The 23,849-nt window shown below is 50.3% G+C and overlaps 1 protein-coding gene across 5 annotated transcripts in view; it reads left to right on the top strand.

Annotated features, from left to right (window-relative positions):
• The window catches only part of SEMA3B (semaphorin 3B), a 68,672-nt gene that overhangs the window by 22,776 nt on the left and 22,047 nt on the right, over positions 1-23,849 (top strand). For 4 of the 5 annotated variants that reach the window (XR_008315958.1, XR_008315957.1, XM_053295175.1 and 1 more), the window contains exons 2-10: positions 1,073-1,219; positions 11,328-11,485; positions 13,023-13,085; positions 19,214-19,333; positions 19,479-19,572; positions 20,456-20,575; positions 21,131-21,276; positions 21,440-21,554; positions 23,085-23,154. Coding sequence is in view for 3 of the 5 variants with exons in the window: in XM_053295175.1 (XP_053151150.1) it covers positions 1,132-1,219; positions 11,328-11,485; positions 13,023-13,085; positions 19,214-19,333; positions 19,479-19,572; positions 20,456-20,575; positions 21,131-21,276; positions 21,440-21,554; positions 23,085-23,154 (974 nt within the window). In the remaining 2 variants the exon portion in view is untranslated. Of the gene's footprint in view, positions 1-1,072; positions 1,220-5,873; positions 5,912-11,327; positions 11,486-13,022; positions 13,086-19,213; positions 19,334-19,478; positions 19,573-20,455; positions 20,576-21,130; positions 21,277-21,439; positions 21,555-23,084; positions 23,155-23,849 lie in introns of those variants that run through there. The other variant, XM_053295177.1, reaches the window with a different exon arrangement.

The raw sequence follows: 23,849 nt of genomic DNA, 5'->3' as shown, positions 1-23,849 counted from the left end.
GTTGCCTCCTTCAAACATGGAGGCATCCTGCCCTCCCCCAGTGAGGCACTTATATCAACTAGGCCATCTCTAACAGCCTCCCTACTAGATGATATAAGTCATGTTGGGTACAGATCCAGAGGACAGGTGGTAGGCTGAACACCTCCGAGAAGCTTGTCCCCATCCTCAGGAGTTACAAATGGAAAGTGATCCATTATACTCAAACAAGAGGAGTTTTTATTATTTATTTATTTATCTGGCACATTTTTATAGCGCCCTAACCCAAGGTCTCAAGGCGGTTCACAACAAACCCTGCAGTAATGGCAGAGTCCAAGTCAGCCCAAATGCAAGAGATTTTATCATCAAAAACTTTATTAAAAGGATCACACCATCTGTTATTACTACTAACCACAAACAGGAGACTAGTGCTGAGATCTAAGTAGTATATAATGCTTCTTTCATAAAAGACGCTGACAGTGAATCCAGTAACCAAACTCATGTTCGTTCCCAGCTGTGAGGACATACCATGTGTAGCTGTTGGTGTCTTTGCAGAATAGTTTGGCTCTCTGCCAGAACACCACAATCCTCCTCCATAGTTCTTAGTACAGTTCTCTGTACAGTGGTGCGACAGTCAGTGCAGATCTGGGATCAAAAGCTTGGGAAAGCACTTGGAGAGCTACAACCAAAAGAGGGGTCCCACTTGGACTTTGAGTTGGGGATAGCGTAGGCTTGTCTAATAAATGCAGAACAATAAGTTGTTCTGGCAGCTATGGAAGAGCCCTTGTAAACCCAAGCAACATTTGTACCCTAACATGGTAAATAATGTGGTTGCATTCAGTTTCGGGTTCTTCTCTCCACTCGGCAGCATGTTCAAGACTGTTCAGGCCACTTGCTCTGCTCTGGGATGTGACTTGACAAGCAGAAAACAGGCATGTAGTTCTGGGAGGAGCTCGTTGTTTCTCTAGATGGGTCTTCCCTTTTCTAAGGCAGACTGAGGATTCCCTCCTCCTCTTTTCTCCTCCCATTTACCATGTGAGGGGCTGTTGTAACCTGATCTCGCAGGCAATCTCACACTTGCTTCTCTGTCTTTCAGCCACCAGGAGTTCAGAGTCCAGCGCTTGCGGAGGAGGAGGAGGAGAGGCAGCAGTTGCTATGATTCGGGCACTGGTCCTCCTGTTGCTGGCTAGGAATGGAGCCATGGCCACCAGCACTAACCCCCGTCTGAAGCTCTCCTTCCAGGGTAAGCAGGGAACAAGCCCATGGCAGTGATAGATGGGAAGTGGGGTGTGTGTGGGAGAGATGTTGCCACTTCTCACTGGAGGGACAAGCTTGGGATTAGCTGAACTGGCAGCATTTCAGAGGTGATGGGGCCATCTCTAGGATGATGTGGACAATGCATTTGCATGGAGCAGATCTCCCAAAGATGAGCCCTGATATGGCGGCAGAGGCAGAGTTAATGTGTGTGGAGTGGGGGTAGGGCAAGCACCAAAGAGAAGTGTGACAACAACCAGTATCCTTTCCCCCAAGCAGTTTCATCTCTGGAGGCTCACAAAGTCTTGGGGAACTGTGCACCAGCCTTCTTGAGGCTTCAAATTGTAGCTGAGACAATCCACTTCCAGTCTGGGCTATGGGCAAGGAAGTGCTGGGTGTTTGGAAAGGCAAAGCTCATTGGTGTAAATCTGGAGCCATTCTGTTCTGGAGTGGAAATTCAATCTTGGGCTGAGGTGCAGAAAACAGAGAAAAGGTCTCCCTCCCTCCCATATAACAATAGAGCCTGGGCTCATCCAAAGGCACTGGATGCAAAGATTTTAGGACAGATAAAATACCTGTCGCACAACACGTAATTAATTTATTTGGCTGCCACAAACACAGAGCACACATTTTTCAGTGGCTCCTATATTGGGCAGCAGTGATATAGGAAGATGCTGAAAGGCATCATCTCATACTGCACGGGTGGAGGCAATGGTAAACACCTCCTGTATTCTACCAAAGACAACCACAGGGCTCTGTGGGCACCAGGAGTCGAAATCGACTTGACGGCACACTTTGCCTTTACTGGTCATGAAGGCTATATGCTACCTCTAGGTTCGGAGGCAGCATGTCCCTGGATCCCAGTTGCCAAGGAACAATGGCAGGAATGGGAGGAGGCCGTCATCTCCTGCCTGTGGGCTTCCCAGGGGCATCTGGTGGGTCATTGAACAAGATGGGCCTTGGGCCTGACCTTGCCAGGGCTTTCTTATGTTCTTGTATGCTTCTTCTATCCACCCGCTCATAAAGCCAGAGAGCAAATTTCCTTAAGTTGGCAGCTTTATCTCCAATTTATGTGCTGGTGTCATTGAGGTCTGGACATATGCCCATATGTTGTGGGTAGATTTCTTTCCAGTTTAGGAAAGAGATACATAAGAAGAACCGAGGTCTATAAAACCATCCCAAAATGGAACACTTCACTTCTGTATAATACTGCAGGTTGAGTGGTAATATTAATAGTTCTCAAGTTTAAAACAGAAAGATTTTGAGAAAGATTTTATACTGGGCAGCAGTACAACTGATTTTTTTTTTTTAAGTTAAAGTGTGCCGTCAAGTCGATGTCGACTCCTGGCGACCACAGAACCTCGTGGTTGTCTTTGGTAGAATATAGGAGGGGTTTACCATTGCCTCCTCCCACACAGTATGAGATTATGCCTTTCAGCATCTTCCTATATCACTGCTGCCTGACATAGGTATTTCTCATAGTCTGGGAAACATACCAGTGGGGATTCGAACCGGCAACCTCTGACTTGATAATCAAGTCATTTCCCCGCTGTGCCATTAGGTGGGTGAGAGAAATCAATGAAAAATAGGCACATCAATAGATATTAGCTTAGATACTAAGATAGCCACCTAATGGCACAGCAGGGAAATGACTTGATTACAAAGCCAGAGGTTGCCGGTTCGAATCCCCACTGATATGTTTCCCAGACTATGGGAAACACGTATATCGGGCAGCGGCGATATAGGAAGATGCTGAAAGGCATCATTTCACACTGCGTGGGAGGAGGAAATAGTAAACCCCTCCTGTATTCTACCAAAGACAACCACAGGGCTCTGTGGCTGCCAGGAGTCGACACCGACTCGACGGCACACTTTACCTTACCTAAGATACTAAGATGTCGTTTAGCGCAGGGGTTGGCTAGCTTCAGTCTTGCATAATATGGTCAGCCATTGTGGCTGGAGATTATGTGAGTTGTAGGTAAACAAAATCTGGGGGCCCAAAGCTGGGACCCCCTTTCACTAAGGCATAACTATTCAGTATTAAGTGATTCTTCTGGGTGGTCTCTGCCCATCCCACAGCTGGGCTTCATCTGGAGAGTGAAGGTCCAGTCGGGAGTTTGTAAGTTTTCTCTTCCCTCTCTTGGGTGGTAGCTCCTCCCCTTTACCTGTGAGGTCACGTGGCAGCTCACCTTTACCTCCTCAATTTTTCTTTATCTGCCAAGAGTTCCACATCTCAGACCAGCTGGAGAGTTCTCTTCCCTCTTGTAAAAACAAACAAAAGCAGTAAATACCAGCTTATCTCTTCTTTTTTAACATATTTGTTTCCTCTCTTTCTTCTTTGTATACTTGTTCCTTTCGTGTTTTTGTTTTTGCTTCAATTCTCCCCCCCCCCCGCACCATCCCTCTCCTCAGGAATGTGGCTTCATTTCCCTCTATGGTTTATGGCCAAAGGGATGACCTTCAAACACTGCACGAACTGTTGAGCAAAGGTCCCTTCTTCAGACGGGCACCAACTTTGCCTTTTTTGCCTCGGGGAAGCCCATATCGTGCCGTCTTGCGCCAAAAGGTGCCCCAACAAGACTCTCCGGATGGTGGGCTGTGCTTAGTGAGCATGCCCTACTTCACCTGACTTCTATGGTTGCTGCTGAATTTGACAGCTCCCTGGACCACAAGGCCACTAAGGAGCCTATAGGCACCGATTATCAGGCCTTGTGATCTGCATTAGCCTTGGCTGCTCCCTCTGCCCATGTGGCTCCATCTTCGGCTCCATTGCCTGAGCCCCTACACCCGGCTCCCTCGAGACTGGCAGTTCTTTTGACTCTGGGAGCAGCTGCCACCCCCACCACGGCTTCTAGTATGGCTCCTCCTCACCTGAGGCCAAAACGTAAAGACCCGTTCCTGGACTGGGATGGGCCACAAAAGAGGAAGAAAAAGAAGGCGACAACTCCTTTCCAGTCTCCTCACATGGTGACTGTAGCCGGCTCTGTGGCTCTGCCTCAGGAGACTCAGCCTCTCACGCCCAGGAGAAAGATGCACGAATCCAAGCATCTCTCCTTGGTACCAAGCCCTCATTCACCACTACCGCTGCCTTCTACCTCATATAATGGCACTTGGGACTTGGCAGCTGCACAGAGCACTACTGTCCCACCTCCCAGCTGCAATGCCTTGCCCAGCTCGAGAGCTCCTTTGGTTGCCTCCTCCTTGTCAGTACCAAGGCCCCACTCCCTGTCGGCAGGGAAAGCCCTGTCTCCCCTATGCAGAACTTGCCATATCTTCCCCTGCTAACTGGGCAAAGAGGCATCTTTTTAACATGGTGATTCTCTTTATTTAGCAGGGGGAGAGTAACTGGTCTTATCCACCCCCAGCACAGCATCCCTCCAGTGACTGCTGCTGGTGTCTATCTTATGTTTCCTTTTAGACTGAGCCCTTTCGGGGACAGGGATCCATCATTTATTTATTTGTTTGTTTATTTCTCTATGTAAACTGCTTTGGAAACTTTTGTTGGAAAGTGGTATATAAGTTGTTGTTGTTGTTCATTGGTCTTTCTGAACCTTCACTCTGCATGGCCCAATTTCCAAATCTTTTTCTTCCAACATGTGGGTTTCACCTGTTGTTTCCTTTAAAGGAGGGTTCAATTTCCAGGATGAACCTGGTTCTGTGGTTCCACGAAAACGTCCCATGGATTCTGTGGTCCAAAATCCACAGACACCAGAATAATACTGTTCTGCAAAAAATGAGTTTTGCCAGTAGTGTTACCATGGAGTGAGGGAGTGTGTTGCGGGCTGCTTCTTAACTAGCAAAACAATGTAAATGCTTTAAGAACCAGTCTAGTCCAATACCCATTTTTCTGCCTCTAATGGCTGTGATGGTGGTGGAGCACTTGTCTAAGTTGCCAATGCAGGTGTGATCTTTAGAGGAATTTCTGCTGGGCTCTGTTCCTTTCCACAAACTCTACAGTGCTTTCCTATCTTCTGGTAATTAGCCAAATCTAGTAAAATATTGGGGTCTAATTTTTTATTTTTTATTTTTATTTTTTGGGGGGGGTGATTTCCCAAGGTTGGTAGGCAGCCGCATGAGTCTGCAGAGGTAGCCTGTACAATGTCAAGTCTTTGCATGCTCATGGACAACTAGTTTGGCAGCAAATGTCACCCAAATTGCTTGAGGAAGGAAATGAGTGAAAGAGATGTTACCCATGTGGAGGAGGAAGGACACTTGGTATATGTCAGGCTACTGCTGGGTTCAGGGACAATTTCTGGAGCAGGCAGACATAGTTCTGATGGGGGAGAGAGGCAGGTATGTAGTGGGTCAGACAGACAGCTGGGTTCTTAAAGGGGGCAGTTTTGGGGTGGAGGTGGGGCAGAAGGCAAAGCAAACGATGTGGCTACTCACAGCAATAGGTTGCTCAGACTCGGAAAACAATAGTAATGTAAGTCCAACTGGGCCCATACTGGTTCTTTGCATGGCCTGGTCTGACTGAGTCCAGTGAGCAGCAGTACCCTTTTTGACCATCATCTGCGTGGCGCTGCAGCATAGCAAACATACGGCCAATAGCTTTCTCTGCCTGTGGCCTATGCTGCTGCTGCTGCAGGGATAAGGCCCCTGAGCCTGGCTGCTGGAGGCCCTGGTTTGGGAATCACTGCTGCCTCACCATACGGGAGGAAGCCAGCCCCAATGAGGGCAGGTGGGCGAGGGTTTGGGGTGATGAGTCCTCCCCCCTGGGCAGTCTTCTGGGAGTGTTTGTTGCATCGGGGGCTATTTGGAGAGCACGAGAGCAGGGGCCCCTCTATTATTTCCCCCCCATCTCCATGCAGAATGAATTTTGTTCTGGGCAGCGATATCAAGGCACTGTGTGCACACACGCATTCAGAGTGGGGCCTTCCTAATTCAACCTGAGCAGGATCTAAAATGAACTGAGCGGACATCAGAAAACTTGTGAGCGCACACACATGTGCACACCTTAGAGGGAACAGTGCACGAGAGCCAGTGTAGTGTAGTGGTTAAAGCACTGGGTTCGCACCGGGGAGACCTGAGTTCAAATCCCCCCTCAGCCATGAAACTCACTAGGTGATTCTGGGCCAGTCATTCCAGGTCAGTCCCTCAGCCTAACTACCTCAGAGGGTTGTTATGAGGATAAACATAACCATGCACACCACTCTGGAGTCCTTGGAAGAAGGGCGGGATAGAAATAAATATATAGCCCTGCCCTTTTCTTTGCTCCAGCAACCTATTTATGATTTTAAAACATCGCCAAAACCAGAATAGGCTCACTTGATTTCTTCCTGGCATTTTCTCCCCAAGGGGTAGCAATTGATACCACTGACAGCCTCTTTATTACTCCGGTAGATCAGAGGCTCGAGAGAGAAACGGGTTAAATGACTCTGGCTGGGAAAATGCTGTGCTTCGCATGCCTTGGGTGCTGCTGTTGTCCCACTTCTTTTTTGCCACCCCTGTTTTTAAACTAATCGCTAAGGCCAAGCAACAAGGCTTTGTGGGTAGGCCAGCTATTTCCAGAATAACCACAAAACAGAATGTTTGTGTTTAAGAGTGGCTTTTTAGAAGCAGAAAAGCATAAGGAGTTCGAGCCGTTTCTTTCACTCAGCTCCCAAACAGCTTCTCCAACCCCTAGTCTGCTGTAGAATCCCTTTTCGCTTGTCTTCAGTTAAAAGGGACACATTTCCTTGCATGTCACAGCCAGACTGGGAATTGCAGTGACAGGTCTCGGTGTCATTACAGAAGTTGTTGCCTCGTGGTCCCAGAGCTACGAAATAGTGACAGCAAAGTCTTTTTGAGGCACACGGGCTCCTCACTGCCTGTGTCTAAGCTGTGTGGAACTGAAGCTGTAGCGCTGCGTCAGTTTGTCAGAGTCCCTGTGCGTTGCCCACGCCAGAAGCATCAGTCACAAATTACAGGCAGGAGACCAGGGGGCACTCCCTGCTTCTTGTGATGGTATTAAGGTTGCCAACACTGACTGAAGCGGTTTCTGGAGATTCCCTCCTGCCCCTGCATTTTTCACTATAATACATCATTAAAATCTCCAGCATTGCTTTCTGTAATTCCCTGGAGATGGGTGCCAGTCCTTGGAGACCCCTTCAGGTTAGTGCTGGAGGGTTGGCAATCCCAGACGACCTCCTTTTGTGAGAAGGCTCTAGAAAGGGCATGATTAGACTAAAATGGGGGAGAGGGGATCAGAGGCGGGCCTTGCAGATTCTCCTAAGAGCCCCCTCTCCTTTCCCTATAATTTGAGAACTGCCAGGGATCATAACCATGAGGAAGTCCAGATAGATGAGGTGGAGGGGAACAGAGAGAGAAAGAGAGAGACGTGAACTGCACCCATGCCACCGAATTGAGGTGTATGTTCCTTGCGCCTTCAGTAGATGCTTAGTGTTGTGACACTACTCTTTCTAGGGGCAGTGTTGATTACCTGTTTAGGAAAAGTCTGCACTTAATCCGTACTCCCAACTCCTAAAATATCTGAGACTGGCATTTCTAAATGACAAAGTGGTAACTCGGCTGCCTTTTAGTAATATGCTGTCCTAAGCAACCATTTGGAAAGCTGGAACAACTCTCCCTCTTAAGAGACAAGATAAAGTAATCTTTAGGCTCCCCTCCCCATTAAAATACATGGTGTTTAGCCGGGGGTCTCTGAGGCCCTGGAGGGTCTCTTGCGAGTGGTACAGAAAGCAGAGAGGATCTGCAAAAAAGACACCCAAATCCATTTGCAAGAAGGCACTAGAGATATGGCTCTTTCCCCTTCTTGCTCCCTGCTGCACATTTGCACCAGCTCTCTTCCTCTCTGTGATCTCTCTGTTTCCATGCAAAGACATGTGCGATGCAGAACATGAGGAGGAGCTTGGTACAGGCACGGAGGTGTGTTCCAAACACAGGCGACTGTGTGTCTTGTGGGCTAGTTCAGTGCACAGCAATGTCTAACACTGTATGCAGATAGAAAAAGATGCACAGATTTGTGAGGTCAAAGTCAGTGCGCTCATTCGAGTCATATTTGCACTAGGGCTTGCCACAGCTCTGATAGGCTTTAAGCTGATAAATGCAGGAGCCTGAGAAAGGAGCTGCCTTTCAGATCACTACAAGCAAAGGTGGAGGCTGAAGTTGCACTATCATCACATACTCCTCCTACACCTGATCCAGCCACTTGCTGTGGGCACCCCTTGAGCTCTGATGCACACACTCCCATGTCTCCAAGTGCTCCCCTATTCATTCCAGGGTGTGTGTGTGGAGAGGGGTGGCAGGGTCCACACACACACAACCCAAATGTGACAGCACATTTGATTGCAACCTGAGTTTACATGAAAACTCACGTAACCAGTTCACAATAGGCAAAATAGAGCCACAGGGTCATTTACACAGAAAAAACAACCCCATACCCTACATCAAGTGACCATGAGAATTCATTTTCGCTCTTAGGCAATAGGCATCTATTACACCAATAAGAAATGACCAGTTGCTTGTGCTACACTATGGACTGGACATCAGTCTAGTTACATCCCACCTCCTTGAGATCTTGGTTCAGGCCTAGCACAAAACCTTTTTTTTTTTTTTTTTTAAGTAGGGAGGGCAGGAAAGAAGAGGAGAGCCCAGAGCCAGACAGGGCAAGGTGCCTGCTTCAGGCTAGGTGAGCTCAGATATTTCTGCCTTATGTGGTACAGCCAGAATTGGGGAACACACTGCAGAGAAGCCGGGAGATGGCACAGAGAGAAGGCTGGGATGAGATGGTGGTGGTACTGCAGGCCGTCGGACCCTCTCAAGCCAACGGGGGCAGACCAGGCCATGACTCCCTGTGGATGCTGAGCACCCCATGCACCCGATATGGGCAACAGCTCATTAGCGGGTGGATTGCTCCCCTGCCAGCCGCTTTCTTTCCCTTCCCCACAATGGCTTATTTGTTCCTGCTGCCGAAAGCAGATTAGGCTCTGCGGAGAGAAAAAAAGGCCCTTTCTTTGTGCAGATGCCTGTTGTGCTGGGAGATTAATGTCACGCTCCTGTTGAGGCTGCTAACCTGTTAACACTGATGGGGCAGATCAAGGAGGGGGGCTCAGAAGGTGGGTGTATGTGGGGGACTTTCACAGGCCAGAGATTGAAGCGGGGGGTGGGAAATAAAAGAGAACATGCTGCCCTCCCCAGCCCATTCCCTCCTCCTGACTGCTTGGGTGCCGCAGGTTGATCACAAACTCCAGGCTTGTGAATGCCATCCAGGGCTCATGGCTGCTCTGGCTTGTGGGCACGGAACAAGGGTTGTGCTGTTCCACAGGGTGCCGTGGATGCTGGGAGGCCCTGGGGCTGCCTGGTTGAGAAGACGTTGGGCGGCCCGACTGGCAAGCAGCAGCCAGACTAATAAGCTGGAGGGGTGGGAAATGAGCCCCAGCTGCTTAAGAACAGAAGAACAGCCCTGCTGGATCAGGCCCAAGGCCTCTTTAGTCCAGCATCCTGTTTCCCACAGTGGCCCACCAGATGCCTCTGGGGAGCCCACAGGCAAGAGGTGGCTAGGGCATGCCCTTTCTCCTCCTGTTGCTCCCCTGCAACTGGCATTGAGAGGCATCCTGCCTGCGAGCCTTCAGGCAGGCTGCTCTCTGGCTGCCTTGTGGCTGTAACAGAGCTATGTGGACTGGTCATAGGTCCGGCTGGGGAACGGATATCCCCAGCCCTGGTCATTCACCTGTTTGGAGTGAATGGCCAGCCCACACTGCTCAGTTATAGCTGAGGTGGGGCCGGAAGGCAGCAAGAGAGTAGCCGCCAGTACCAAGCAGGACCCTCGGGCTTGTTAGCATGGGCTGCTACTGCTATGTTTTCTGGCCAGGTTTTACTGGCCACCAGTTGGTTTGGTTTTTTAAAATTATTATTTAAAAACATTCAATACTAGGCAATGGGCAGTCTGAAATTCGCATTCCTTTAGATAAATGAACCGCACTAGGTTGACTAGTCTGTATTTAGCAGAGAGCTCGCAAGCCCAGGAGAGCCTTCTGGTGAAAGTGAGAGCCACTTTCTCTCACTCTCAAAGTGAGAGAAAGTGAGAGCCAGCGTGGTGTAGTGGCTAGAGTGCTGGACTAGGGCTGGGGAGACCCGAGTTCAAATCCCCATTCAGCCATGATATTTGCTGGGTGACTCTGGGCCAGTCACTCCTCTCTCAGCCTAGCCTACTTCACGAGGTTGTTGTGAGGAGAAACCTAAGTATGTAGTGCACCACTCTGGGCTCCTTGGAGGAAGAGCGGGATATAAATGTAAAAAACAAACAAAAAACCCACCACCGTCCCACAGCCTGAAGGCCTCTGCCAGGCACAGGCACTGGGCTTGCTCCAGCACACATGTGGCGGCCTCATTATTCTGACGACTGCCCTGCCTCAGAGACCTGGAGAGCAGCAAAGTGACTGGGACTTGCAGGGCTTCAAGAGCCAGGATAAACAAAAGGGTGTGGAGAGCTCAGAGGCTTAGAGAGGGGCCTTGACTTGGCCAAGGTCACACAAAGGCCATCCGTATAGCCAAGGCTTGGATCGTGGGTCTCCTGCCAGTCACCCCAGTGTTCGAGCCACACTGTTGGTGTGGGAGATTTGCAGCCATTGTTTAGAGAGAAGAGGATTTTATAGTGTAAATCGCCCGTTGAGCCAGCCAACTGTCTGCTGAAGTCTGACTTACTTCTGAGGGAATTAGAACCACCTTTTACTCTTTCCCCATGGAATTGGTGGTCGGGCAGCAGTGTGGGGCTACGATACCCATTACAGGACAACCCTTTCCAGGGCATGAATGTTAACCGAGAGATTTGTACAAGGTCATAAACTTTACTGAATGGATCTGAACACCGCTTGGAATGCCCGTGTGGATATGGTCACCTTTCCTCGTCTGTCGTTTAGTTGGTTTTAAGACGAATGACTCTCCTTTCCTCTCACGTACACAAGATCATCTGTAACCATATTATCCAATTACAAGAGCATAAAACCATCAGTAATTCTTTGCACTGCATTTATTGAGGCTTGGCTGTGCTCAGGTGGCTCCAACTGATTCTCTCTGATACGGCTTTGAGCAGATGAATGGAGCTGCATACCCTGTGACCTTCCCTACAGTTGTGGTTCTCGCCTTCCTCTCTCTAGATCTGCGGTTGCGGCACGGGCTGCGCACCTCTGAGCTGGAGCGCTCCTGCTGCTATGACTCACTGCTGCTGGATGAAGAGAGAGGGCGACTTTTTGTGGGCGGGAAAAACTACCTGGCCTCCCTAAGCTTAGACAACATCAGCAAGCAGGACAAGAAGGTAACGTGTCTCCATGCAGCCTGGGACTTGCCATCAACCTAAGGCGGGGCTCGATCCTGGGGGTCTTCATTCCCTCTCAAACGGAAAAAGAATCCTGAGTGATGTTCTCTGCTCCTGAGCCTTGAGTGGCTCCTTCTCCGGGGGGGGGGGGGGTGTCAGGAAGGGGGCATTCTCTTTGTCATGACAACAGCCCCCCCCCCCCGCGTTCCAGACTCTGCCGTGCAATCTTCTTTAATTAACTTCCTTGTTTAGTGGGGAGTACAACAGAGGGAGGGGTGAGGCCCTTACTGTGGGGTTATGGATGCCAGCTGCATTCCAGGCCCAGCAGGAAAGAAGTTTTGGGGCATAATAGGACCATCTCCAACACGCCTCCCCTCCCCAGAGGGTTTGTGTTTCTTCGTTTGTACAGCTGGGAGGTGGCAGGGCTTGGTTCTCTGCTCCCAAACCCTGTTGTCTGCTTCTTTGCCATAAGGCAAAGTTCACGCTGACCAGCCCAGTCCTGTGCATTGGGTTGAGCTTTGCAAGTGTCAGCCAGCCGGTCATTTTCTTCCAGTCGGCGACCACACCGAAAGTAGTCATCCCGTCTGTGGCAAAATGGCCCACAGGCCGCATTCTTCCTGCACAGGAGCACATACCTCCCTGCACATATCTCTGTACAGGCATACTGTGCACAAGCTGAAAAACAGTAGGTGGAAGAAGTGGCCTCTGGTAGAGTGCTGGTACAAGCACCCAATGGCTCTTGTTTCACCAGTAGGGGGCGATGTCCTAGGTAGTGACACTTTAGATCAAGCATAGGAAGCTGCCTTCTACCGAGTCTGACCATAGGTCCATCTAGCTCATTACTGTCTACACAGACTGGCAGCGGCTTCTCCAAGGTTGCAGGTAGGAATCTCTCTCAGCCCTATCTTGGAGATGCCAGGAAGGGAAACCTGGAACCTCAGATGCTCTTCCCAGAGTGGCCCCATCCCCTAAGGCGGATATCTTACAGTGCACACATGCAGTCTACCATATTTCAGATGCAAGCTGGGCAGACCCTGCTTAGCAAAGGGACAATTCATGCTTGCTATCACAAAACCAGCAGCCTTGAGGCATGGCATCAAACTCTAGCTAAACTTGCCAGAATTGAGAGCTTGGCTGGTGGTGAATGCCCGTCCACTCCTTCTGGCAAAAGCAGATCAATTAGAGTGACTTTTGGTATAGAAGATATTCATTAAGGTTCTCAAGTTACTGACTTTGTGGCCCAGTTTGTCCATCGCATATGGGAGGTCTTGGGCTGGCCTTTGGGGCATGTCCATCACCGCCGGGCAACATGCCCAAAGTCGCCTTTGTACATTGTTCCACCTCCCCTCTTGGAAAACGCTCCAGGCTTGACTAGTGGGGAGTCTAACAGACATTGGGAGCGTTACAACTGGGCCTCTTTACTGCCAGTGCTTTGTAGCATTTCACTAAGCTCAAGTGTGATGAATAGCCACACAAAAAGCTTGGTGTTGTGTTTTGGTTTGTGTGTTAATGATCAGCCTCGTCTTTGCTCCCACAGATTTACTGGCCAGCACCTGTGGAATGGAGGGAAGAGTGCAACTGGGCAGGCAAAGACATCAATGTAAGTCGCTCATTGGGACTGGGAAGTCACCCCTGACCAGCCCTTTTGTTAACAAAGGCACAAAGTGAGTGAGATAAGGATGTGATCAGGGTGCTTCCAGTGAGAGGGGACCAATCGGCTCCCCATGGATCAGCTCAAAGAGATTCTGCTGAGTTGGAGTTATCGTACTGTAATGTGCTGACAAGGGCAGGTGGCTTGGGACTCCTGACCCCCTCACCCCATGACCCTTCGTTGCTGCTGAGAATCTGAACGCTGGTCTCTGTCCCCAGCCTTGCAAACAGCACCATCATGTAAGGCCCCGTGAAGGTTCAGAGTCATGCTGCGGCGGAGATACTGGCTGGCAGAGCTAGGGATTCCCGCGTAGCAATGACCCATCCTGACCTTCCAGGAGATAAGAGGAGGGTTCCCACCGGCTTGGCAGGAGCAGAGATGAACCAGGACACATTCAGATCTGCTCCTTGATAAACGGGACCAGCCATCAGAAAGGTCTCGGGCACCCTGGCTATAACTCATCCTGGTTGTTCAGGGAGAGGGCAGTGTTGTGTCAAGCATGCAAATGGGAGCTTTTCGGAGCTGACCAGGTTATCTCACCTAGCTTTGGAGCACAATCTTGATTCCGCCCCCCGGGTGGGGGGAGCCAGGAGCAGTGTCGACACAGGAGTTGTCACAAATTGCATCCTTTCTGTTTCAGACTAAAACTCTTTACTGGGTTGCCTCTCCTCCCACCCCAGCCAAAGAGCAACAGAACCAGTTGACAGGACAGGGGTGCCGCCAGTGATTCAGGGGCAGAGCTAAATGTTGAACCAAAGGCTCAGGGCAAGAGCTCTGAGGCACCCCTCTCCAGCTTCTTTGTTTTCAGCACGGCACGTAGCACTTTGCCCAGTCACCCCTAAGCACTTGTTGCGTCAGGACTGGGGAAACCAGCACCCCTTGTTCTTCAGAACCAAAGCCGACTGCAAGGTGGTGTCTGAAGTGCAGGCCAGAAAAACCAGACTGTTGGCTCTGGAGAGAGGCATTCGTGAGAAATGTCCTTCTGGGATGGATCCCTGTCTCCTTTTGTTCCTCCTGTCAACAGCTCTCAATACTCAGCCTGCTTTATCCATCAGGGCAAAAGGGCAGGAAAACAAAGAGCCCCAAGGTTGTTTTTCTTCCTGGGCTAGCTCAAGAGCGATGAGAGGGATGTGTCTGCTCCAGGGCCTGTTTATGCAAGACCTGCCCTGCTGTAGGTGGCTGGGATGCTCAGCAAATGGCGTGAACCACACACACACACACACACACACACAGTGGGTGGGTGAGTGAGAACATCCCCCATCACAACCAATAAATCATAGAAGCACCAAAACTTCCAAACTACACACACATGTTTACCGTCCTGCAGCTTTTGACAGTGAAAGTCCATCTTACACTTTGTGCCCAGCTTCCTCATAGTTGGGGTATTTCTGTATTTTCTCTTAAAACAGATTTTCAGAGTGTGGGAAGATCCTACCTGGCTTGTTTTCTCCCCAGCTGAAAGCAGCAGCGTGTTCCATGCTGGGAGCAAATCCTTCTGCCGGTCCTGCATAGAAGGCACCCGCTGTAAAGAACAGGGAATAAACAAAGGAGAACTATCCTTTTTGTTGTGCAAATGCTCCAGAGGAGAACAATTATCATTGGAGCAAAGCCCCCAACTTAAGTTAGCTATAGCAATACAAGCAAGTCTGTGTGAGTACAGGCTCAGCTAGGCGCATCAGTCCTGGCAGCCCAGTACAGGCTGTAAGGGAGAAGCACCTTGGCTCTAATGGGCCAGGAAGTAGTCCAGCTCTTGAGGGCTTAGCAGCCATCCTTGTGGGTGAAGACATGTGCATCTGAATGCAGTGATACAAATTGGCATCACCATCCAGGTTAAGCATGACCAGAGCTTAAGCAACAGGATCAGATGCTCAACTTTCTGTCTGAACAGGAAAGTAAATCAAAAGGGGAAAGCAGAACTGGAACTTGGAGGAACTTTCCTCCCCAGGGCAAGTAGCATTTGTAGGGGTGAGCATCCGGCAGTGGTGGGGGCTGAAGTCCAGGGCCTCCACACCCCCTGGGGGCCCCCAAATCCTTTTTAGTCTGTCCCGGGTGGTGTGGTCATGTTAAAAATGTGTTAGAAATATTTGGCGGGGGAGGGTGCTCCAAAAGCCTTTAGGTCCAGGCTCCAAAATTACCTAAGTGCACAGCGGGGAAATGTTTGACTAACAAGCAGAGGGTTGCCGGTTCAAATCCCCACTCGTACTATATCAGGCAGCAGCAACATAGGAAGGTGCTGAAAGGCATCATCTCATACTGCACAGGAAATGGCAATGGTAAACCCCTCCTGGATTCTACCAAAGACAACCACAGGGCTCTGTGGGTGCCAGGAGTCGAAATCGACAGCACACTTTACCTTTACCTCTTGGAGGGGGGTTGTTTGAAAGCCCCCTCCCCTTGCCTCTGCAGTCCCGATCCAGATCAGCCCCCTTCTCCACAGCTGCTATTTTGAAAACAAAACAAAACACAAAGGTGCTCTTTTCTAGTCAAACAGGGCTGCACAACTCCAGCTTCTTTTGGTCTACAGCTCCCAGCTCGATTCCCAGCTATAGTCAGGCATTATGGGACCTGCAGTCCAACATCTGCAGGAAGTTGTGCTGCCCTGTAGAAAAATCGCTGCCCCTGTTTTGTCCCTGTTCTTGCATTTTGGAGAATGTCTTGTTAAAATGTTGTTTGTGTGAATCATGCATGGAAGTAAATGCCGGTGCAAGAATACTAAGGCATGAAGCTGTGCATAGCCTGACATTTTACACCCTGCAGACCTTTGTGTTGCATATAGTGAATTAGTTGCAGGCATATTGTGGGATAGTTTGACTTTTCTAGTATATACTGAGCAAAAGAACAGTTGTCTCCTTGACATTAAAGTTAGCTGAGGAGAGGCTGTGACAGAGTAAAGCAAGGCATCATGTGACTAACAATGAAGAGCCTTCTGCAATGACCGGTAGCCTGACAAATAAGTTCTGTGAATGGAAAGTGTTACTCTTGCACAAGGGGCAATTTTTGCAAGCGTGTCCCTGAGTTGGAGAGTATGTAGCAGGAGGGCCTTTTGCCCTCTGGCCTGCAGGATATGGGCATGGGACAGTTCAGCAGAAGTGCTGTAGTGCATGTCCATTCTCGGGGAGAGCTGTTGAGACAGCGGAACTGGAACATCTGGCCAGTGCCTGCTGCATTGGTCTGTCAGTGTTGCATCTGCCTCATTTCCCTTTCCCATTAGCTATGCAGCTGAGATACAGCAGGCCAAATCCTTTTGGTAGATGGAATATTGTCCCTGTTTGGGGGCTTGGTTTTCCTTGACCTGAATGAGAGTGCTGGCTATCCGGTGTCAGAGTCAGCCCCTCGTCTCTCCCCAGAGAGCAGGTCTGTACCTGGATGGGTTTTCCACGTGGGAAAGTCCTGACTGCACAGCAGACACAAATGGAAGCAGACACAGAATCACAGAATCTGTGATTCTGCCTGCACTTGACTCGGGTGTTTGTAAGAGAGAGAAGCAGGGATATGAGTGATTGTAGAAGGCTTTATTGGTTTTAGATGCATGGCTTTGGTTTTAGATGCATTGGTTTCAGATGCATTGGTTTTAGATGCATGGCTTCGGACATAGCGGCATCCACATCTGTTTGCTAATTGTTACTCCCTTCCACACAAGTTGGTGGGGAAGTGGCCAGTAAGGAATGGCTTGATCACCTTCCCCACTCTCAGTTCTCCACTCAAAATGGTCCCCTCCCAATGTTGCTTTTCTGTTTAAAAAAATAAATAAAATGCAGCCATTGGGGCTAAACTCATATTGTAACGTGTAGTTTGCTCCTCGGCTCACTTTGTCGACAGCTTTTTAGTTTCTTCCAGTGCTTAATATTATCAGGCAAATTAAACTGTGTTTGGCCAGTGGAGTGTTCAGATTTGCATGGCTTTCTCCCACCTGATCAGTCACTGATAATAGTATAGAAGAGCTGCTGGAAACCTTCCCATGATTAGTCTGGACAAATGATTTACAAGATGTCTCTTCCTTGCCATTGTTCCAGAGCTCCACCTTCATTGTCTTTTTCTTTTTTCCTTCTTTTTCTTTTTCTTTCTTTCTTCAAACTAACATTGTGCAAACTCACTACTTCACTACTGACACCTTGCTGATTCCTTTTGTGAAAGGGAGAGCTTTCTAGTCTTGCATTACTTTGCCTACTTCAAGATGGCCCCTAGTTTGGGCCATGCTGTTCAAAGTTATGGGTGGATATATGGAGGCAGTTGTTCAAATTCTGCATTATTTCTCACAGGGAAAACGAAGAAAGACACTAGCTCAAACTCTCAAAGGAGAGATGAGGGGGGAGGTGTGCACAGGGACAACCTGAAAGGAAAGGAATTGTGAGAAGGAGTGCTGAGGTGGACACATCCAACAGTACCTCTGAATGCATATTTCCTAGTTCTGAAGCTTACAAATAATTGGAAATCTACTCCGGGGGTTGAACCCTGAGCCCATGGTAGGGTTGCAGTCAGGACCAGCCCTAGAGGAGTGCCTTTTGGTGCCCCTCACCCACTGGCCCCGTTAGTTCATCAGCACTGCCAAGTTGTGTGGCTTGTGCAAGCTCAGCTCACACTTCAGATAGGTGTGCTGGGCAAACAGCTGGCTGGCCCATCCCTAAGATTGGCCTGGGCTGTAACTGGAATCTTGGTCCCTTCAGCCTTGCATTGACGGGCTCTGGGCTCTTCTCTTCCCCGCTCCTCCTCCCTCCCTCCCACATGTCTGCTTGCTGCTTTTCTGCAATCAGGGGTGTATCTATAACTGAGCATTCGCTCAAAGAGCCCACGCCCCACCCCCAGCTCCCGAGGGCCCCCGCAGCTCCACCCCTCCCTCACTCCGAGGGATTATCTCCCTCTCCAGGGCTACAGGAGAGAGAAGGGTGAACACGGCCCCCTCTCCCCTAGCTACGCCCGTCTGCAACTGGTGGCTGTTTGCAGAGGCCTCCTTTCCATTGATGGCCACGTGTGAAGTGGCTTCTTTTGGAGTGGCCCATTCTATTCAGCCTTCACTAACGTTTGTTTGCCTTGGTATTTCCACATGCTTGTTGTCGGCCTTTAAGTGACTTACATGAGAGGATTTTGTAGTGCCCATCTTTGCTGGGGCCTGCTCCCCTCTCAAGCTGCCTGGTGGTGCTGGATGCGGCCCTGAACGTCTCCCCCTTCCGCACCCCCATGACCCGTCACTCCTCCATCCTTCTATTTACTGCCCATTCATCAAGGAGGCATTGCTTCTGCCTGAGTTATTCCAGGCATTTAAGAACCCAGCCAGTTTCCAATGGGCTGGCCGCTGGCCTGGCAGGAGTAATCCATCGGTGGGTGATTGTGCTCAGCGGCAAGTCAAGCAGATGTTCTGCTCCTGACAGGCTTGCAGGGGAGGGGCTGCTGCAGAGTTTTGCTTTGCTGGAGGAGGAAGGCAATGCGGTGGCTGAACTGGGGTCTTTGTGACTACTAGAGACTGGCACGAAATCTCTCCTCCGCATCTCCCCTGATCCTCTTGGGTGCTGCTGCCAGCCAGTTTGGCTTGCTACAGTGCCCTCTGCTGGAGAAACTGGTGGTGCAATGTACACTGATGATCCTAATCCACCATGAACATCACGGCACCGCTATTCCCAGCCAGTGAGAAAATGCAGCACAGTTCTGCATGCAAGGATAGGCTCCCACATGCTCTGGCATTTCAGCAATGTCAGGGGAGGAAGTCCAGAGGCAAGGAAAGCACTCGCAGACAGCAGATGCCAAGGCCAGAGGCTGTCCAGCTTGTTGATGCACAACCATACCACACACCTATGGCCCCTTTGTCTCTGTTCCCAGTTTTCTTCCCCCCACCCCCCGCAAAATGATCTTCCTGGCAAGAGAGGAGGCTCATCTGGAGCAAGAATTTGGGTTTAAACCTGCCTTATTCCTGCCGGCCATCCAAGCCCATGGCTCCATTCTTGCAATTCTGCTGATGCCTCCCAGCCCTAATCAGCAGAGTCTACATGTTTATGTCCATCTATTTCATCATTCAGCTTCTCTGGTCTTTGAGACAGAAAGGCAACTACCGGACTTGTGCAACAGGCTTTGCTCTTGTTTTGCAGGCTGAGTGCATGAACTTTGTCAAGATCCTGCACCTCTACAACCGCACCCACCTGTATGCCTGTGGCACTGGGGCCTTCCACCCCATCTGTGGCTTTGTGGAGGTTGGGCATCGTGCGGAGGTGAGTCCTATCCAGAGGCCACTAGGGTGCAGAGGTGGCTGCAGGGTGGGTGAGCAGAGGGACGACAGGGGCGGGAGGACTAGAGGAGGAGCCTCAGGCTGCCCTGCTTGTTCCTCCTTTCTGGCATGTCTGTTTCTCTCTCCAGGACTCTGTGTTGAAACTGGACCTCAAGATCTTGGAGGATGGCAAAGGCAAGAGCCCCTATGACCCGCGCCACTTGGCTGCCTCTGTGCTTGTGGGTAAGAGACCAGGCCTGAAAACAGAGGAGAGAACGAGAGAGGGGTTCCCGGGTTGCTGTGGCAAGAGCCAAAGGCCCAGGACCATCCAAGGGCCGTGACTGGCCCCTGACTGAGGCCCTGGTGGGGAAAGATGGAATCCACCCCCCTGCAGCTGCTGCCACTTCCCTGACCTGCATTGGTGGCCCTGAGCCCTCTGCAACAGCTGTGTTGCCAGCACCCGGCATTTTGACTTGCCTGCTGGTAAGAACGCTTGTGACACCGGATGCAGTGACTGGTCGCCCAAGATGGCAGCTGCTGCCAGTATAGCTGCCCTGCCACACCAGCGACAGGGATCCAGAAGAGCCTTGGGCCGAGTGCTCCCCGGTACCTCGTGCCAGCTCTGGAAAGGTCTGTGGGCTACCCCACCCCACCCCCACCCAACACACCATCTCTCTCCCTCTCTGACACACATGCAGACACCTACCTCACTCACACCCTTTTTGAAGGGCCTAATCTTGAGAAGACGGTCCTTGGTCCTTTCCTGGCCATTAACCTTGGTCCTTTCCTGGTCCTCCATCTGACCTTGGGGCAGCTGGTGCCAGCCAACCCAGTGAGGATGCAGCTGCTGACGTGGCACGTTCCCTGCTGGCTCCACGTGCCCCTTAGCAAGGCTCCAGGGGCATCAGCCATGGCTTCCTCACTGGCTGGCAGTCTGCGCGGGATCAGTTCTGAGGCCCTTTGTGTCTTAAGAGGGGGACCCCTTTGGGGAAGGTGGTCCTGCACAGAGGCCACAGAGTGAACATCTGGAACATCCTCTGGCATGGATCCCATCTGGCTGGGGCTGGGCTTGGTGTGTGCATACCAGAAAAGCGTTTAGATGTTTCCCCCCTTCTGCCTTGGCCAGGTGAAGAGCTCTATTCTGGTGTGGCTACTGACCTGATGGGCCGCGACTTCACAATCTTCCGCAGCCTGGGCTCGAGGCCCTCCATCCGCACAGAACAACATGACTCCCGGTGGCTGAATGGTCAGTGAGCAGGCAAGATCACTAGACAGGAGGGGAGTGGCTCAGAAGGGCCGAGTTACTTTCAGACACTCCACCTGTTGTCCTCCTTCCTCCCCTGATGGATCACTGACTTCTGGGGCTGACTAAATGTATTCCCTTTAAATGCCAAAGAAACCCACATTGTGCATTACCACTGTTGTGGGACCTCAGAGGGCTGCCTTGCTCCAGAGCAGAGTCATTTGCCAGCTGTTTAGTGACTTGTGAATATAGCCTGCCACCTAGTGGTCAGAGCATGATTGGCAGCTTCCTGAACTATCTTGGAGCATGACTAAACAAGAGCGCTAGTGGAGGCTTCTCAGGAAATAGACTGAGTGACTGACTCTCACTGTTGGAACTGGGGCTAAGGCAGAGAAGAAGCCAGGGGCTAAGAAGCAAGTAGACTGTGCAGAGTTACCCAGCCCTCGTGCCATCTTATTGGATCAGCAAGCGCCTGGGTTTTTTTTAAAACCTCTTGCTCTTTAAGAGTGTATAACCTCCTTGCTCTGCAGTTACAGTCTCCCATCTGTCTGACCCTAGAGCCCAAGTTCGTTGATGTCTTCTGGATCCCGGAGAGTGAGAATCCTGATGATGACAAGATCTTCTTCTTCTTCCGGGAGACAGCAGTGGAGGGAGCCCAGGGGCTGGGCAAGCACACTTTTGCCCGCATTGGACAGATCTGTCGGGTAAGAACCCCCAACCTGCTCCAGAGCCAAGGGTGGCAAGGACACTGGAGGGCTGGGCACGTTCCCCCGCATGGATCCTGCTCTGCAGCAGCAGTGAGTGGCCTGCTAGGTTGGGGCCCTGATCCCTGGCCAACCCTCTGGCCTGTTGCTTCTCTCTCTGCAGAATGACATGGGTGGGCAGAGGAGCCTGGTGAATAAATGGACGACGTTTCTGAAGGCCCGGCTGGTGTGTGCCGTGCCAGGCAGTGATGGGAGTGAAACCTACTTTGACCAGCTCCGTGAGTGACTGGGACTTGCTGAGGGCTGGGTTGGTCCAGCAGATACTGCCTGAGTGTCCTGCAGTTGTTCAGCAACTGAAAATGGGGCTGGAATGAGGGAGACGTGGGGTGGGCTAGTGGGCCCGTCCTCGATGGGCCCATATCTCACATTGCCAGCGCCCTCCTTGACATGGTGTGTTAGTTTTCTCTCCTTTTGCCACAGAGGAGAACTTGAAAGCTGCATTAGCTTATGGTCAGGACTTGAGAATAGGGATGCATGGACACAGGATACACACACAAAGAAGAGCCACAACATTGGTTGTAGATTATTTTTAGGAACAAATCTCATGATCTGTGGAAATCAGCTTGTGGTTTTAAAAATTATTATATTTCCCCTCCCAAAAGCCACAGCACAGTTTCAATACTACACAATACTTTTTATTCTAAACCAAATGGTATTTCCTTTGCAACAAAAGCTATTGCAACATATGTTGCAATATTGACAATGGGTCTTCCAAAACTTAATAAAAGGGCACCATTTCCTTTGAAAAGGTGCCGATTTTGCAATCTGGCTTCTCTTTGTATAGTTATTTTTCCATTAGAGCCAAATGCCATATCTTAAATAACCAGGTTGAGTCCTTCCAGAATTTGGCAATGCAAATTTTGAATTAATTGATAAACTGGTGATGCAATACGCATAACAGATCTACACAAAATTCTTCTTTCCAGACCTTTTTTATTGCGGAGATTAAAAGAAAATTAATAACCACAAATAAAGAACAGATGTTTCAATGTACAAAAGTTAACTTCAGTGGTCCATGTCTCACTATGAGGAGAGCTGGTCTTGTGGTAGCAAGCATGACTTGTCCCCCTAGCGAAGCGGGGGTTGCATTTGAATGGGAGACTTGATGTGTGAGCACTGCAAGATATTCCCTTCAGGGGATGGAGCCACTCTAGGAAGAGCAGAAGGTTTCAAGTTCCCTCTCTGGCATCTCCAAGATAGGGCTGAGAGAGATTCCTGCCTGCAATCTTGGAGAAGCCGCTGCCAGTCTGGGTAGACAATACTGAGCTACATGGACCTATGGTCTGACTCAGTATATGGAAGCTTCCTATGTTCACTGTTTAAAATCCACACGCTTATTTCCCAGATACTCTCCCTAAATCTAAGCAGGAGTACCTGGGATATAAGAGTTTGGATTTTAAACAGTGAGACATGGAACACTGAAGCTGACGTCTGTACATTGAAATGTCTGTTCTTTATTTGTAGTTTTTAACTTTCCTTTAATCTACACAATAAAAAGTTCTGGAGAGAAGAATGCAAATTTTGCAACTTTTCAAAAATATTTTGGAGTTGTCTGTCATAATTGCTATAGGGGCACCCTAAAGCAGTGACAAGCCTGGTTTATCTATCCCTTGGTGAATGTTGGTCACTCGGGAGCAAGGTCATTCTGACCTTGATGGGAAAGATACAGATGGGGAAGAGATTGCCATGCTTGGAGTAGAGGGTTGCAGGTGGCTGACTCCTTCCCTTTTGCTTCTTGCTTTGCCCAGGTGATGTTTTCCTGCTGCCAACCAGGGACAGGCGTAACCCATTGCTCTATGCTGTTTTCACCACTTCCAGGTGAGGTCAGCAGTCTCCGATCCTCTCATAAATGTCCCCCCTGACAGAACAGGGTGGGGAAGACCACAGAGTGAAGTGCCACCAGTAGGGGTGTGCACGGAACCGCGGAGCTGCGGTCCGGCACTGGGGTGGGGGGTTCCATTAAGGGCGGGTGGGGGCTTTACTTACCCCTCCCGCGCTTTCCACACACTGCCGCCGTAATTATTGAAGAAATTGCTCCTCCGATGGCTGTTCCTATTTTAAAAAATGGCTGCCCCCTTGAAGCCCTGGCCCCCTGCTGCTGCCTTGAAGCGCCCTCCCACCCCCTTAAATCTCGCCCCGGGCCCTTAAATCATGCCCCGATAACATTAAGAGGCGGGCGGCGGGGAGATGTCCTCCCGCCCCCTTCCCTGCTAGGCTGCAAAAGACTTTAGGAAGGCTTCTGCGCGTGCGCGCGCAGAAGCCTTCCTAAAGTCTTTTGCAGCCTAGCAGGGAAGGGGGCGGGAGGACATCTCCCTGCCGCCCGTTTCCCTGCCGGTCTGCAAAAGTACTTTTACTTTTGCAAAGAACTTTGCAAAGAAGAAACAGTTCTTTGCAAAGTTCTTTGCAAAAGTAAAAGTACTTTTGCAGACCGGCAGGGAAACGGGAGGCAGGGAGATGTCCTCCCGCCCCCTTCCCTGCTAGGCTGCAAAAGACTTTAGGAAGGCTTCTGCGCG

This window comes from Hemicordylus capensis, chromosome 2, assembly GCF_027244095.1.
Source record: "Hemicordylus capensis ecotype Gifberg chromosome 2, rHemCap1.1.pri, whole genome shotgun sequence".
NCBI classification, from domain to species: domain Eukaryota; kingdom Metazoa; phylum Chordata; class Lepidosauria; order Squamata; family Cordylidae; genus Hemicordylus; species Hemicordylus capensis.
This window is presented reverse-complemented; position numbering and strand designations above follow the sequence as displayed.